Source organism: Cardiocondyla obscurior, linkage group LG19 (genome assembly GCF_019399895.1).
Source record: "Cardiocondyla obscurior isolate alpha-2009 linkage group LG19, Cobs3.1, whole genome shotgun sequence".
In the NCBI taxonomy this organism is placed as follows: Eukaryota; Metazoa; Arthropoda; class Insecta; order Hymenoptera; family Formicidae; genus Cardiocondyla; species Cardiocondyla obscurior.
This window is the reverse complement of record NC_091882.1, coordinates 4,257,060-4,273,827: the sequence shown is the minus strand read 5'-3', so window position 1 is coordinate 4,273,827 and position 16,768 is coordinate 4,257,060. Positions and strand designations below refer to the sequence as shown.

The 16,768-nt window shown below is 38.9% G+C and overlaps 1 protein-coding gene and 1 pseudogene across 1 annotated transcript; one reads left to right on the top strand and one right to left on the bottom strand.

Annotated features, from left to right (window-relative positions):
• Positions 1-4,469: 4,469 nt before the first annotated feature.
• On the top strand, positions 4,470-5,660 carry LOC139110231 (uncharacterized). The gene has a single exon (XM_070669863.1). It carries the CDS (start codon positions 4,470-4,472, stop codon positions 5,658-5,660), a length of 1,191 nt encoding a protein of 396 aa, XP_070525964.1.
• A 1,920-nt stretch (positions 5,661-7,580) lies between these two features.
• On the bottom strand, positions 7,581-11,913 carry LOC139110230 (uncharacterized; annotated as a pseudogene).
• Between the last annotated feature and the right edge of the window lie 4,855 nt (positions 11,914-16,768).

Sequence of the window (16,768 nt, the reverse complement as noted above, 5' to 3'; positions counted from 1 at the left end):
ATACTGAATAAAGCAGAGAAGAATTACAGCACGACAGAGAAGGAGCTACTAGCAATAGTCTGGGCTGTAAAACATTTTCGCCCGTACATTTATGGCACGCGCTTTACTATAATCACGGACCATAAACCACTCGTGTGGTTATTTAATGTTAACGATCCGGGATCACGATTAATCAGGTGGAGACTAAAATTAGAAGAATACACATATGACATCGTGCATAAGTCGGGCAAGCAAAATACAAACGCGGATGCGCTCAGCAGAAACCCGCCAGAGGAGTTTATCGGAGTCAGCACAAATGAGACCGGCGAAGAACAGAAGTACAGCGAGGAAGAAAAAATTAAAATACTCCGAGAATATCATGACTCCCCCCTAGGAGGACACCAGGGAGTAAATCGCACGATAAATAGGATCAAATTACGCCATAATTGGCCCGGAATGAACAAAGATATCGAGAAATATATCCAGAAATGCGTAAATTGCCAGAAGAACAAATTAAGCCGAAAAACGAAAATGCCGCTGATATTAACGGACACGCCAGGGAAACCCTTTGAGAAATGCGCCCTGGACATCGTGGGACCGCTACCGATAACGACCGCCGGAAATAAATACGTGCTGACATTTCAAGATCTCCTAACTAAGTTCAGCAAGGCTATCGCGTTACCAAACCAAGAAGCGGCTACCGTGGCTAAGGCGTTCGCGACAAAGATAATTCTCGAGCACGGCATACCTGAGAATATTCTCACGGATCAAGGGACCAACTTCCTAAGCGAAATTTTCAAACAAACCTGTAAACTATTGAAAATAAACAAAATTCAAACTACCGCCTACCACCCTGAAACAAACGGAGCGCTAGAGAGATCGCACAGAACCCTAGCGGAATACTTGCGACATTATCTAAATGAGGAGCAAACCGATTGGGATGAGTGGCTACCCTACGCGATGTTCACGTATAACACCACGCCCCACACAACCACGGGATTCACCCCTTTCGAACTCGTGTACGGGCACCAGGCAATACTACCTACGGCACTGACCATGGTGCCCAAACTAACATATTCGTACGAAAATTACGCGCAAGAATTACGCGAACGATTGCGCGCGGCTAACCGAATAGCTAGAGAAAACGCTAGAATAAAGAAAGAAAAAACAAAAATTACATTTGATCAAAAAACAAATCCGCGCGCGTTCAAAGTAGGCGACCACGTGCTGCTGCACGACGAAACGGTACGTAGGGGGCGATCGAAGAAATTAGACGCTAAATGGGTAGGACCGTATATAATAATCGAACGGAACGGCGACGTCAACTATACAATAAGAAAGGGCCGAAAAACAACGCGAGTACACGCGAACCGACTAAAAGCTTTTATAGACCATTAGTAAGACGGAGAGAGATCACGCGCAGCGAGGCGGACAGGAGTAAATAAGCAATAGGGATAAGGAATAAACAGCAGGGGGACCAGTGGCAGAGGCAATCGACACCAGCCTCAGGACTCAAAGAGGCTGGGTTCAAGCCAAAGGACGGACAAAGCATAGAAAAATAACACTACTCACGATTGCTGAGGGGCCAGACGACCCGGCCGGTGGACGTCGCCCGGACCCGGAGGTCCACGTCGTAGCGACGCTCCCACACGGAAATGAGACGAAAATCGTCCCGCGGCGGGGGTGGCGGCGACGGCGTCCGTGGGGTGCAGCAGGCCTCACACATCCTTGGCTCGAAGGATTGACTGCACCTCACACAAACAAGATACCGCGCCCGGTCCAGAAGGTGGTCCTGGCACAGGACAATGTAACCGGGCGCGCGGCACCGAAAACACCGCTCCCCCGACGCCAATGTTGCCTCTCTTGGAAAATCCACTGGAAACGAAGAAATCACAATAAGCACCCCGTAGATATAAGTACACTTAAGTAATTATAAGAAAACTAAATGTAAGGAAAACACACAAAAAAAAAAAAAAAAAAAAAAAAAAATTTTTTCTATAACAAAATATTTTTTTTTTTCTCCGGAAATAAAAGCGCGATATTCTTACTTTTTCGTAACGTAATAAATCGAACAAGCACGGAAAGGAAAGTCGTAATGCACCCACTGGTGACGAGAAGAAGACTGACGGAACGAGCATAAAAAATTCACGGGATAGATTAAGGCGACACCGTAATATTACACGAATGAAATAGAATATATGCACTCACCTCAGCGATAGAGTCCTTTTCGCCGGCACAAACGAAACTTCAGACACGTGGGGACACTTCGCGCACTCAAAAACAAAAAAAAAAAAAAAAAAAAAAACGCGCGTCGCGTTATAATAAGACTGAAAGATAATTTACCTTTCAGAATTATTCTCGCTACAACACACGGTTCAAACGGCGGTACGGGGGGTGAACAGTCACCGCCGTACAAAATCACCAAATTCGAGAACGAACCCGGGCTATACTTCGAGGGCCAGGGACAACTTCAGATAACCGAATCCGTGTGGAAATTCGTAATAATCACCGACACAGAAGCCATCGAAGCACGGTACAAGAATTTACAAAGCTACGTCACTAAAGCAGAGGAATTATGCGAGAATTTCTACAAAGCAAAGGAAGATCAGATAGGCGCAAAGTGTAAGGAGATATTATATACAGCAGCGGCAGAAAACGATAAGCTAACGGTCGCGTTGAACCGACTACGAATAATATACGGAGTGCCAGTACAAAAAAGGGGACTAATAGACATTGTAGGGAAAGTAGGAAAATCGTTGTTCGGATTAATGGACGCGGATGACGAAGAGCAGATAACCGAACAACTCGAAATAATACATTCGCGGCAGGAAGCGCTACAACATGTCGCCAAGACACAAATAAAAATTTTAAACACAACCATAGGGCACATAAAATTAATGGAAGATAAAGTGGAACACCACATACAGGTTTTAGCAAACGCAACGAGCAATATCAGCTGGAGGCTGGACCAGCTGACGCGCAGACTATACGCGATAGATTATCTGTCGGTATTAGAGGCATTAATTAAAAGTATGTTAAGCGACGTATACGATGTAACCGATTTTATAACGCACGCAAAAGCGGACATTATAAACCTGCGCATACTACCTTTAGAAAAACTAATAATAGAATTAAGGGAAGCCTCGGGGCATCTAAAAGGAGGAAATCACTTCCCATTTAGAGTAAACGAACAAAGCTGGAATGACATACAGAAATACGCGGACATTAGCGCATATTACAAAAAGAACGCGATAGTAACTATTATAAAATTCCCCATCGTCAAGTATGAGTCGTACGAGGTAATGAGAGTCTCGCCGATACCCGTCATAGAAAAGGAAAATAGATTTAAGGTAATAAATGTAAACAACGAAATTATCGCGTTTGACCGAGATAACGCGAACTATATCTTATTAACCGCGGACGAGTTAAAGAAATGTAAGCGTGGGAACAAAAACTACATATGCATGCAGAATCATCCGGTTTATCGCGTTAAGGCGAATGCCCCGTGTGAGATACAGGCGCTCACGCGACCCGAGCAGCAACCGACGCAATGCGATATACGACACCTCACGTCGCGTGCCACGTTTTGGATGACTCTAAGCGAGCCGCAGGCTTGGTTATTTTCGACTATAAACACACAGGAGATACACATGCAATGCAAAAACTACCCAAGCAAAATACTACTGATTGAGCGGACGGGAAAATTGAATGTATACGGAGAATGCAAAATCACCACGACCGACATGACGATACGTACGAGGATAGCTTTAAACGAGACAGATATAACTACTCACTTACCGCTGTACAACCTAAGTCTTACACCCGCGAATGCCTTACCGGAAGGTACGAACATGAAAGAGATACAACGCGAAACATTTATAAGAAACCCGGTAGAATTAGATAAGTTAAGCGGCGAGCTCAGTGAGCTGGACAACACAGTGAGTCAGCCCGGAGGTATCACCTCACACGAAATAATCGTGTACACCGCGAGCGCCAGTACCACCGTAAGCGTGGTAGCTATAATTGCGGTAATTGTAATATTAGGTATAAGAAAATATAATAAAAATAAAAAACCCCCTCCGCCTCCTCGCATGCTAAAACCAACCACGGCGACCGCGTCCGTGTAAGACATAAGTTTAGAATAACAAGCGAAACAAGAAAATTAGATTAAGCAACCAAATAATGTAATGGCTTCTGTATACTGCGACCAGAAGAAAATGGCCCTGATAAAACTCTTGCCCTTTTCTTCTCCCCAGGGGGGAGGGATGTTGTAACCCGACCCTGGCAACAGCAAGGCCACGCACGCGAAGGCCGGGTTAACAACCAGCGTCGATCGGATCACCCGATCGCGGAATCCGCTGACCGATCGACGCCTTGCACTTTTCGCCTAGGCAATGACCGAACGCGGTCACTGTCCTACGCGCCCGGAATCCGCGGACTGTTGCATTTCCGCCTTAGCAACAGTCGCGTATAAAACCCGCGGCCACCGAATGTCCGCGGGTCATTCTGATAACCGAAACGACGGGGTAACGCTGCCCGAGGCCAAGGAACATAACTTAAGGAAAATAAAAAGTGTTTGGAGTAAAAATAAAGAGTTTTATTTAAACGACGCCCCTCGAGAATACAACAGTTCCGGGAGGACGGACCCCTTGCACCGTCCTGGTGCAACAGTGACATGCGCTCGTTATAGAGGCCTACGAGCACAACAACAAATGGGACAGCTCCCAGCTGCTAGAGTATCTCCCGGACGAGCCTTCTTAAATACTGGACTGGATTATGCTGGCCCTATTCAGTTGAAGACTTGGAAAGGGCGGGCGGCACGCACGTACAAAGGCTATCTAGCCATCTTCGTTTGTCTTGCTACGTCTGCATTACATATTGAAGTAGTCACCGACTATTCTACAAATGCCTTTATAGCCGCTTTCAAGAGATTCACAGGAAGAAGAGGAATCTGTGCAACACTCCTGAGCGATTGCGGCACCAATTTTGTTGGTGCTGATGCCGAGTTAAGGCGAATGTTCGACAGCTCATCAGAGGAACTTCATAAATTGGCTAACCTACTCGCAAACGACGGAACGAAATGGCACTTTAATCCACCGTCAGCACCACACTTTGGTGGAAAGTGGGAGAGTGCTGTAAAGTCAGTCAAGTTTCACCTACGACGAATGTTAAAGGATACTATACTTACTTTTGAAGAGATGACAACCATCATCATACAAATAGAGAGTGTTTTAAACTCAAGACCCCTAAGTCCGTTAACGGAGGATATATCAGATTGCTCAGCCCTCACTCCGGGGCATTTCTTGACGGGAGACGCAATGGCAATCATCCCAGAACCGAACCTGTCTGATGAAAAAACCTCACGTCTTACTCGCTGGCAACTTTTGCGACAAAAGTTAGATATTTTTTGGAAACGTTGGCAATCGGAGTGTCTCCAAAGATTACAGGCTGTAGCAAAATGGCATCATCCCTCACATAACATTAAGAAAGGATCATTAGTTCTAATAACCGATGAAAGGTACCCACCAGGGAAATGGCCACTTGCAAGGGTAATAGAGCTACACACCGGAGATGATGGACTAGTCAGAGTCCTTACTTTGAAGACTCAAACCTCAACCTATAAAAGGCCGATCACAAAGGTTTGCCTACTTCCTATTACAGAGATTAATTCGACAAACTGATTGTCGAAGGCGGGCGGAATGTTGCGTCAACGACCGGAGATGATTTGAATTGCGCGCTGCTTGAAAGATTTGCTAGCGCATTGTGAATGGCCAGGCCCCCTCTCGGAGACAAGGAGAGGTCTGAGCCTGCAAGAAGAAGAAGCGATCTTCTTATGTTCTTACTGTTTTCGCAAGATTGATAGAGACTAGGTCGAAGAACGATACGCGAATGTTATATTATACGATTTTGTGTTTTCTAAGCTGAAATAAAATTTAGTTCTTACAAAGGGTATGTTGCTTCTTCTACATTTCCTACGGCGAAGAATCAACTCTTCTGAGTTGATTATATACAGGAATCTGATGAAAAGAAAGAGGCTGAGGTTATTTATTTCGTTGTTCTCTTTCTCTTTCTCTCTCTCTCTCTTTCTTTTCTGTACCCCGCTTATTAAGAGGCGATAAGGAGATGGCTTTTCGTCCACTCACTCTCTCTCTCTCTCTCTCTCAGTTCACACGCTACGAAATTATCCGTATTGATAACCGCATAGAGAACCGCCGAAATAATTGCTGGGAAAACCGCCTTACAGAGAAAACCGCCTTACAAAGAAAACCGCCTTACAGAGAAAACCGCCTTAAAAAGAGAACCGCATATTCAATGACCCAACTCAATAATCAATTTTTCTTCCACAGGTTTAATTACCAATTTAGGACATTTATAAATAACAGGAACAAATAAAGTATTCTTATTTTCGTTTATTCTTTTCATTGTGATAACTGCTCTCTCCATTTGTCTTGTGAACCTCTTGATATAGCAACACTAGGAGAAAGCGACATCAATATCTACATACCGACGTATAACATTACAAATGATACCAGTCAAAGAGAGAACCAACATTGCTAAAATTACGTCACAGTTAAAAAATATACAGAGGGAACCGATTATACGAAGTAAAAACGAATTATTGCAATTAAGTCTAGATTTAAACAAACTACGTACCGACTTAGATAATAATAATATTGCGTCCAAAACAAAAACAATAATAGTGTACTCCGTAGGATTAAGTACAACATTAACCGCGCTTACGGTTATTATTATCAGTATTACTATAATAAGAAAGAAATATTGTAACAAAAATAGACTATAGTCAACCACGCACATACAAAAAAAAAAGAGAAAAACGTACCATATATTTAAGTCTCAACGTTTTTTCCCTTTTTTCCCTCCAAGGAAAGGGAAATTTGTAAAAGAAAAAGGTTTGAGAAATTAAAGCCCTCAACCCTTTTTCTTCTCCCTAGGGGGGAGGGATGTTATATCCTGAGCCCTTGGCAACAGAAGCTCGGGAATAACGCCGGAATGTCGCATGCGTGCGACCATTTAGCTTGATCGGCAGAATACCGCCGATCAAAGTAACCCGGCATTCCGGCCGGGACGCGACAGTCCGAGGACAGTCGCGGTTGCCACCCGCGATTCTGCTGATTGCTATAATTTTTGACATAGCAACAGCAGGGCATATATAGGGGCAGCCGCGGCCCGGACAGTCAGTCGCAATTAAGAATTTGAGTTAGAAGATACGCGTGGCATCGAAGACTGTAAACTAGACAAGGGAAAATAAAGAGTTACAGCAACTTAACGGAACGTATCTTTATTATTCGGTATCCCTATTGATAAAGATCATAGGAAATATTTGCGATTTTCGTTTGAAGGTAAACTTTTTGAATTTAATTGTTTACTTTTTGGCCTTAATACAGCACATTATGTCTTAACAAAAATTATGAAACCTGTTATAAGTTACCTTAGAAATCTAGGTTTGTTTGTCATCTATTTAGATGATCTTTTATTACTTTGTGATTCTTATTTTGAATGTTTAGAAAACATTAATATATCGGTAATATTATTAAAGGACTTAGGTTTTTTAATAAATGAAGAAAAAAGTTCTATGATTGCATCATAACGGTGTGGATTCTTAGGTTTTTCTATAGATTCACAAAGGATGACCTTAAAGTTACCCTTAGAAAAAGGACATAGGGTGCTTAATCTAGTTAATAAATTTATTAAACAAAACAGATGTTTTATTAGAGAATTTTCACATTTAATAGGAGTGTTAGTTTCATATTGCCCAGCAATAAAGTATGGGTAAGCACATATAAAAATTTTTTAAAGGACAAGATATTTGGTTCTTTTATCTTCAGACGAAGACTATGATTCAAAAATGGTTTTAAATTATGAGTTACATAAAGATTTAATTTGGTGGCAATCCAACATTTTACATAAAGTTTCAAACATAGAAAATCGAAATTATGCTCTAACCATTTTTTCTGATGCTTCACTAACAGGTTGGAGTTGCTTTTGCAATGATAATAAAGCTCATGGATTTTGGAAAGAAACAGAGTTGAACCATCACATAAATTATTTAGAACTTTTGGCAGCTTTTTTTAGCTTAAAATGCTTCGCAAGAGATCTCTCAAATAGCAACATTTTATTGAGATTGGATAATACCACAGCTATCTCATACATTAATCGAATGGGTGGTATTAAATTAAAAAATCTTAGTGACCTTGCTAAGATTATATGGAAACGGTGCGAAGAGCGAGAACTTTTCGTTTTTGCTTTATATTTATATTCCGTCTGAAGATAATAAGGAAGCAGACTTCGAATCTAGAAAATCTTTTAATAAAACAGAATTTGAGCTAGCAGATGCGGGGTTTAAGAAAATCGTTAGGAAATTTGGCCAACCAACCATAGATTTATTTGCATCAAGAGCAAATACAAAATGTCCAATTTATGTTTCTTGAATAAGAGATCCGAACGCGTTCTTAATAGATGCTTTCACGTTTAATTGGAACAAAGAATTCTTCTGTGCCTTTCCACCTTTTATTTTAATATCCAAGATTTTACAAAAAATCAAATTTGATGAAGCAGAGAGTATAGTTGTGGTACTACATTGATCAACACAACCTTGGTTTTCATTGTTTAATTCAATGCTGATTTCAAAAATGCTAATTTTTAAATCAGATTGTAATAATTTATTTTTACCTAACAGGAAATCACACCCTCTCAGCGAATCTTTTACGCTGGTGGCTGGAATATTATCCGAGAAGCGTTCAAGCCTAAAGGCATGCCAGAGGAATTTATTTTAATAGCCATCTCTTCTTTAAGCAATTTATCATTCAAACAATATAATGGTGCTCTAAAAAAGTGGTGGTCTTTCTGTTTAAAAAAAAAGTTAAGTCTATTCAATGCAAAAATCTCTGATATTCTTAGTTTTTTAAAATGAGAATTTGACAAAAGAGCCTCCTATGATACTCTTAATAATTTGCGTTCAGCGATCTCGCTAATTTCTCTTTTAGAAGCAGGGCATGACAAATTAATAAAAAGATTTTTTAAAGGCATAGCTTCGTTGCGTCCACCTAGACCTAAATATTCTGAGACGTGGGACCCTCAGTTGGTTCTAAAGTACTTTACAAATATAGGTTTAGATAAATTATCATTAGAAGGCTTAAGCAAAAAATTGATAACGTTATTGGCTCTGGTCACAGGCCAAAGAATACAAACTTTGGCATTAATCAATATATATATTGTTACGCCGGGAACGGGGTTAGCGAACGTCTCCGCGTTCGCGCTACTCACTCACTCTTTCCACACTCTCTCACTCGCGGCACTCGGGCTCCGCGAAAGAAAAGAGACGTTTTAGAAAAGTAAAACAACAACGTTTTAATGCAAGCAATAACCGGGAATACAAAGTGACATCCACACCGAACGAAGTCACGGGCAGAACTGTCAATCAACATAAAACAATAATCTTCGTTCCCCTGGCAACGGGGAACCGAAACCTCGGAGCGAGCCGGCAGCTTCAAGCCGCTCCGTATACCGGGCGTAACAATATATATATATATGGTGTTTATTACCTTTGCGGGGTACACCCGAACCTCCGCTCCGGTTACAAACAAATTAAATCTTATAATTAATACATTAACAACTACATAAACTACATAAACTACAAAATACAACAGACAAACATAACTAAATCTATTCATTATTGCACAAGAGAGAAAGAGAGACCATCATTATACCATTCATACTTTTCTTATTCATTCCAGGACCTCCGCTTCCGGTGCTTCTTCTTTAATACCTTTAAACTTTTATCATTTTTACTTTTATACACACTTGCCCCTTCCCATACCTCTTCCAACATTTTTAACCACAATTCCCCCTTCCCATCTTTACTCAAGATATCTTCTACCGCTTTTTCCCATCCTCTTTCATCTCCCCAGTTTGCACATTGTGTCCATGTATGCTCCCATGTCTCTTCTTCCCCTTTACAAATTCTACATTTCTTATTTTCCTCATCACTTCAGTACAAATTTCCTCTCATATCATCCCCAAGTCTAAACTTTGCAATTCTTTTCCACCTTTCTTCCTTCCATCCCTTTTTCAAATAACTCGGTATTCCTTCCTCTTTTATTCTTCCATATATTTTATTAAATCTTGAATCTCCAATCTTCCTCCATCTCTCTTCTCTTTGTAAACTTTTTTCTCTTTCAACCATTTGCTCCCCCCTCATTTCACCTCTCATTCTCATTTTTTCTACTTCCTCCACTTCCTACCCTAGTCCTGCAAAAAACTCCTTTCTTTCCAATTCCCATTTCCCTTCCATCTTTCCATTTCTCGCTCTTTCTTTCATTTCTTCCCAACACCATCTTGCTAATGTATCTCCTTCACCACTCTCCAGCCTTTTCTCATATCCCCATGCTCTTCTACCCATTATGCCTTTTAACTTTTCCCTCTGCAATTCTTCTCTCACCATGTAGCCCGGCACATATCTTTTAACTCTAAGCACCCATCTCAAAAATCTTTCTTGCATACTTTCTATTTCATTTCTTTCCTTTTGTTATGTACGAAGAGGTGACAATAAAATATAATAATATATATATACTAAAGTCGTCTTTATTGGCATGATGTACAGCAACGACTGACTAAACTAAGCGCATCGAGACGGTACGAACGAGCGTAAACTGATACAGGATGAGTCCGTACCGTGTGCAAATCTACGAGAATATAATATGATAGCTATACTACTAAGGATACTAGGAATGATATTAGTCACATAACACCTTTCATCCCCATATCTCTACTCCATAACTCGCAACTGACCACACCAATTTATCAAACAGCCAAACTCTTCTTGACCAATCTCTTCCGAATCTTCTTTTTCCAATACTCCATACCCTTCCCATTACTGCTGCTGCTTTCTTACACCTGTCTCTTACTTGTTCTTTTTGCTCTCCATTTGCCATCATAACGTAACCCAAATACTTGAAACTTTTTATCTCTTCTATCTCTTTTCCTTCCATTTCCATGTCGTCTTTTTCCATCTTCCTCCTTTTTTCAGACACCTCATTATCTTTGTTTTATCCACATTTATTTCCAGTCTCTTTTCATATGCATATTTTTCTAAGTTCTTTAACATTCCAACCATTCCCGCCTCACTTTCTGCCATTATAGCAATATCATCCGCATACGCTAACGAGTAAAATTTTTTCCCTTTGACTCTTACCCCTCCCCATCCCCCTTTTTCCAATTCGTCATCTAAGTCTGCAATCAATAACGTAAACAAGCTTGGGCTCAGAGGACATCCTTGTCTTACCCTTTTATTTGTCCAAAACTTTTTTCCTTTCTTTTTACTAATTTTGACTTTACTTATTGTTTCTTCCAAAATTTCCTCTCATCTATCCACCAGACTCTCTTTTACTCCTCTCTTCCTCATGGCACTTATCAATTTATCTCTGTCCACTGAATCAAAAGCCGCTTTCATATCTATAAAGGTAATTATCATTTTTCTATCTTTTTCTTCAATCTTTTTATTAATAAGGTAGTTTAAAATATATACTTGATCTATTGTTCCCATCTCTTTTCTAAAACCCGCTTGACTCTCTGGCAAAATATTTTTTTTTTCACATCATACTTTAATCTCTCCGCCACTACCGCTGCATATACTTTATACGCTGTCTGTGTCAATGTTATTCCCCTGTAATCTTCTACTTTCTCACCATTTCCTTTTTTAACTATTGGTACAATCGTTCCTTCCCTCCACTCCTGTGGTATTCCATCTCCTGCCCATACTCTTTTACATATTTCCCATAATTTCTTCCTTATTTCATCTCCTCCCCACTTCCATACCTCATTCTCTATACCATCACTACCTGTGGCCTTACTTTCTTTCAATTTTCTCATTACTCTGGCTACTTCCTCTAAATCAATCTCTTTTTCTTTATCCATTTTTCTTAAATTCATTTTTTCCACCACTCTCCATTCCACTTCCCTCAATAATTTCCTAAAGTACTCATCCCATTCTTTTATTTCAATTTCTTCATTAAACCCCTTTCTTCTCTTTCTTCCTTTATTAACTATTTTCCACACCTCTTCTTCCGTCCTTACTTTCTCTATTTCCCTTTCCTATCTTTCTTGTTCTTCTTTCTTTTTTTTCTCACATAATTCTCTATATTCCTTTTTTTATTTTCTTATAGTTTTTACCATCTCCTCCCTTTTCCCTCCACTTTTTTAATACTTTCTTAACTTCCTTTTTATAATTTCTACATTCCTCATCCCACCATCCTTCCTTTGCTTGTTTCCTTTTTTTCTTTTTTTTTTCCTTAGTTACCTTACTTACCACTTTCTTAACTTTATTAATTCTATCTTTTAATTTTGTCCAATTTGTCTCTTCTTCATCTGTTTCAGCTCTTTTTTCCCTATATTTCTCTTTAAACTTATTTTTTTCCTCTTCCGTCCAGGTTAATCTACATGGTCCCTTTTTATTTTTTTTTTCCCAACTTTATTTCCTCTTTTTTCCCCCTTCAATCTGTACTATCAGCGGATGATGGTCTGAATCCATTTCATTTCCAATACTTAAACTTAACACTCTCTCTTTTGTTTCTTCATTTCCAATTATATAGTCTATCACTGAGTTACCTCTGCCTCCTGTGTATGTCCATTCTCCCTTTTCATCTCCTTCTATATTACCATTAAAAATTTCCCACCCTAATTCTTCTAAAATTCTACATAGTTTTCTTCCTTCCCCATTTATTTTTACATCCTTAGAACATCTATTTTCTTCTTTCCCTTCCATTAACACATTATTTCTTACCCCTGCACTTTCTGTGCCCGTTCTTACATTAAAGTCCCCCCCTTCCCCAGAATACTTCTCTCTCCTTCCTTTCTATCTTCCATCCAAACTGTCAGTTTTTCCATTATACTTTCAAAATTTCCATTTATATATACTTCCGCGATATTCCACCACTCTCCATCCAAGCAAATTCTCAATATTGTTAACCCCTCTTCTTCACTTATTATTACCTCCTTATCTCCCTTCAAATCGAATTTTCAACCCACCAACATACCCCCCATTGCTCTCCCTTTTTTATTTTTCTTCAAAGCCTTTATGCATTTCCACTTATATCCTTTTGGCATTTTTCTTTTCATACTTTGCCACCCTTTTTCTTGTAACCATGTTTCCATCAAACAGACAACATCCCATTCTTCAATTTCCTTCCAAAAATCCTCATTTTTATTCAAAACTCCAGCTACATTCCAAAATCCTACTTTAAAAGTTCTTCTCTTTTTTCTTTCATTCTTAAAATTATTTTTTTCCTCATTTATAATTATCATTTTATCCTCTTTTTTTTTCAGTGTCCTTTTCTATTTCCATTTCACCGACTTTCTCTTTTAATTTCTCCCCTTCCCCGCATTTATTTAAAAAACCTCCTTTCTATTCTTTTCTTCACTCTTCTTTTCTATTCCACTTTCATCTCTTCTTACCCTTTTCCCCTTTAACTCCATCAGTTCTTCCTTCACATTGTCCCAGATCCACATTACATCTTCTACCCATAGTTTTATATATCCAATCTTCACCTTTTTTTCTTCTTTCTTTAATTTTTCCGCTTCCACTTTTATCTTCCATTCCACCTTTCTTTCATATACCGTCAGATCATCACTTATCCGTTCCCTCCTGTCTTTCAGTTTTCCTTTCTCTTTCATCACAACCAATTTTTCTTTAAAATTTTCAAATTTCACCCAAACCATGCCAAAACCGCCTTTGTTTATCCCTCCTATTTTTCTAACCTCCTCTACCTTTGGATTTACCCCTAAATCTTTTATTAATTCCTTTACTTTTGTCTCTTCACATACCCTCTGCCTCTCCTTTTTTTATCTTTATTCCTCTTATAATAATATTACATTTTCTCATTTCTTTTCTTTTTTTTCTTTTTCTATTTCCAATAATCTTACTCTCTCTTCTAACTTTACCTTATCAAATCTTTTCTTTTTTATCTCTTGTATATCCTTGTCCGTATTATCCTTTATTACCTTACTTTCTTCCAATTCTTTCTTTCTTTCTTTTTTTTCTTTATCCTTCATTCTTTTTTCTAATCCTTCTATTTTCTGAACTAACATTTTTTTTCTTTTTCCCAATCCTTTCTCAAATCTTCTATCCATTTTTTCACCTCTTTTTTGTTTTCATTTACCTCTCTTAATTCCTTTTTTATTGCCTTAAAATCTGCCCTCATTTCTCTTACAATATCCAGCACATTTACATTCGTCCTTTGCTTTTCAGATTCTCCGCCTTTATCCATTTTCATTACATTTCCCTCTGATCTTATTACTTTAACCGGCGATCTTCCAATCTTTAGACTTTTTTTAAATGCTTCCTCTTTATCTGGATCACTATCTTCCCCTTGTCTTTCCTTCCTTTTTTCTCCTTTCTTGAAATATTGAATAATCGGCTGAGTATTCGATCTATCCCTTCCCCAGCTTTCCGCTTGAAATGGTCTTCCAAGCTTCTTTTTTCCTTTTTCTTTCCCTTCCTTTATTTCTACATTTTCTCCTTTCCCTTTTTCCTTATTTTCTTGTTCTAGATCGTCACTCATCTTTTCCTTTAAGGGGAAGCTAAAGCCGTCGCCGAACTTGCACGGCGTCGATATGACAGGCCAAGCGCAAATTCCGTACCGGAACGTGGCGACATCTGGAGCCTTGTAATACACGTGCATATAAGAATGACAGACCTTTGCCTGTTTGCTAGCTTTGCCTGCTTGTCTATTCTGTCCTGTCCATCTTGATGACCATGTACAAAGAGGAATTATATTTTTTATAAATAAATTGTTACAGCGTAATAAACAATTTATTTATAAAAAATATGATTTCTCTCTGCACATGGTATTATAAAAAAAAAATTAAAAAAAAAAAATTATAAGTACATAACGGGACTCGAACCGGCGTTCGCACGGTCGTCAAATTAGCAGGCCCGTTGTTAGCCGTTGCGCTACAGAGATATTTTAATAGTTTAGGCGAAGTTACTGGTACTTGTATAGCAATAGTACCAATTGAACATTTACAAAAAATGTGTGTAATAATCAGCTAGATTATTAAAAGATTGAATATTCTAGCTGTCTAATTCACATATTTAGTGTAAATGTTGAAATGCTACTGTGTCAAGTATCAACCATGGTACTTTCCACTTATAAAAGTCATAACTTATTCATTCATGTATGTAGCTGATACCAGAAGCAAAATATTGTTACGCCCGGTATACGGAGCAGCGTGAAGCTGCCGGCTCGCTCCAAGGTTTCGGTTCCCCGTTGCTAGGGGAACGAAGATTATTGATTATGATTAATGACAGTTCTGCCCGTAACTTAATTCGGTGCGGATGTATTTGTTGTATTTGGTTAAGTCCGATTAAACTCTTTTCTGTTCGTTTTCTAAATCCGTCTTCTTCTCTTTCGCGGAGCTCGAGCGCCGCGAGTGTGAGTGAGTGTGAGTGTGAGAAAGAGACGCGAACGCGGAGACGTTCGCCGACCCGTTCCCGGCGTAACAATATGTATAATATATACATTCTTATAAACGGATTAAACATATATTTCAATCCGTTTATAAGTTTATATATTATACATATTTTGCTTCTGGTATCAGCTACATACATGAATAAATAAGTTATGACTTTTATAAGTTAAAAGTACCATGGTTGATACTTGACACAGTAGCATTTCAACATTTACACTAAATATGTGAATTAGACAGCTAGAATATTCAATCTTTCAATAATCTAGCTGATTATTACACACATTTTTTGTAAAGGTTCAAATGGTACTATTGCCATACAAGTACCAGTAACTTTGCCTAAACTATTAAAATATCTTTGTAGCGTAACGGCTAACAGCGGACCTGCTAACTTGACGACCGTGCAAGCGCCGGTTTGAGTCCGGTTATGTACGTACTTATAATTTTTTTTTCTAATTAAAAAAAATTTTTTTTTTTTATAACACCATGTGCACAGAAAAATTATATTTTTTATAAATAAATTGTTATTGCGCTGTAGCAATTTATTTATAAAAAATATGATTCCTCTTTGCACATGGTCACAGTATACTAAGAGACAGTAGGGACAGTAAGCGAAAATTTGTCAGCCGCGCAGTTTCGCTCGCGCATCTACGAGCGGCCATGTTTTTGGGCGCACCAATAGCGTTGACTGTAAATTAATTTAAAATTGCTTTAATTTCAATACAGTTTAATAACGTATTTGTTATGTTTTAAAGGGGTTAATAACTCTGAACTCATAATAAAACAAAAGAAAAGAAATATATTTATTTAATAAAGGCAGTTGACATGAGGTGTAACTATGAGACGGACCAAGATTCTAGCAATTGATGGTCCCTAAAGCTCGGTGTACATACACGATGCAAGAAATTGAACAAAGTTTTAACACCAAGCTCAACACTAGCTTAAAAAGTAGTGTACATACACTAGCTTTATAAGTTAGTATTGGGCTTAGTGCTGTAACTTTGTTTAATTTCTTACAACGTGTACACTCGTGGTCAGAATGATTGCAACACATAAAGTTGCAACATAATTTTTAGAAACAGAAAATGCGAACCGCTACATTCGTTTACGTGCAATATAATTGTAAACAAACCCACCCTTCCAATGTGCATATGCAAAATTAAAATAAAAACATTGTTTAATTTCTCGGGGCCCACGTACTATTTATACGGCATTTGCTGCCTAAAGACTTCAATTTCTCGAGGCCCACAAAATTATTCATACGGCATTTGCCGCCCAAAAACATGGCGCCGGGTCATGTGACCAG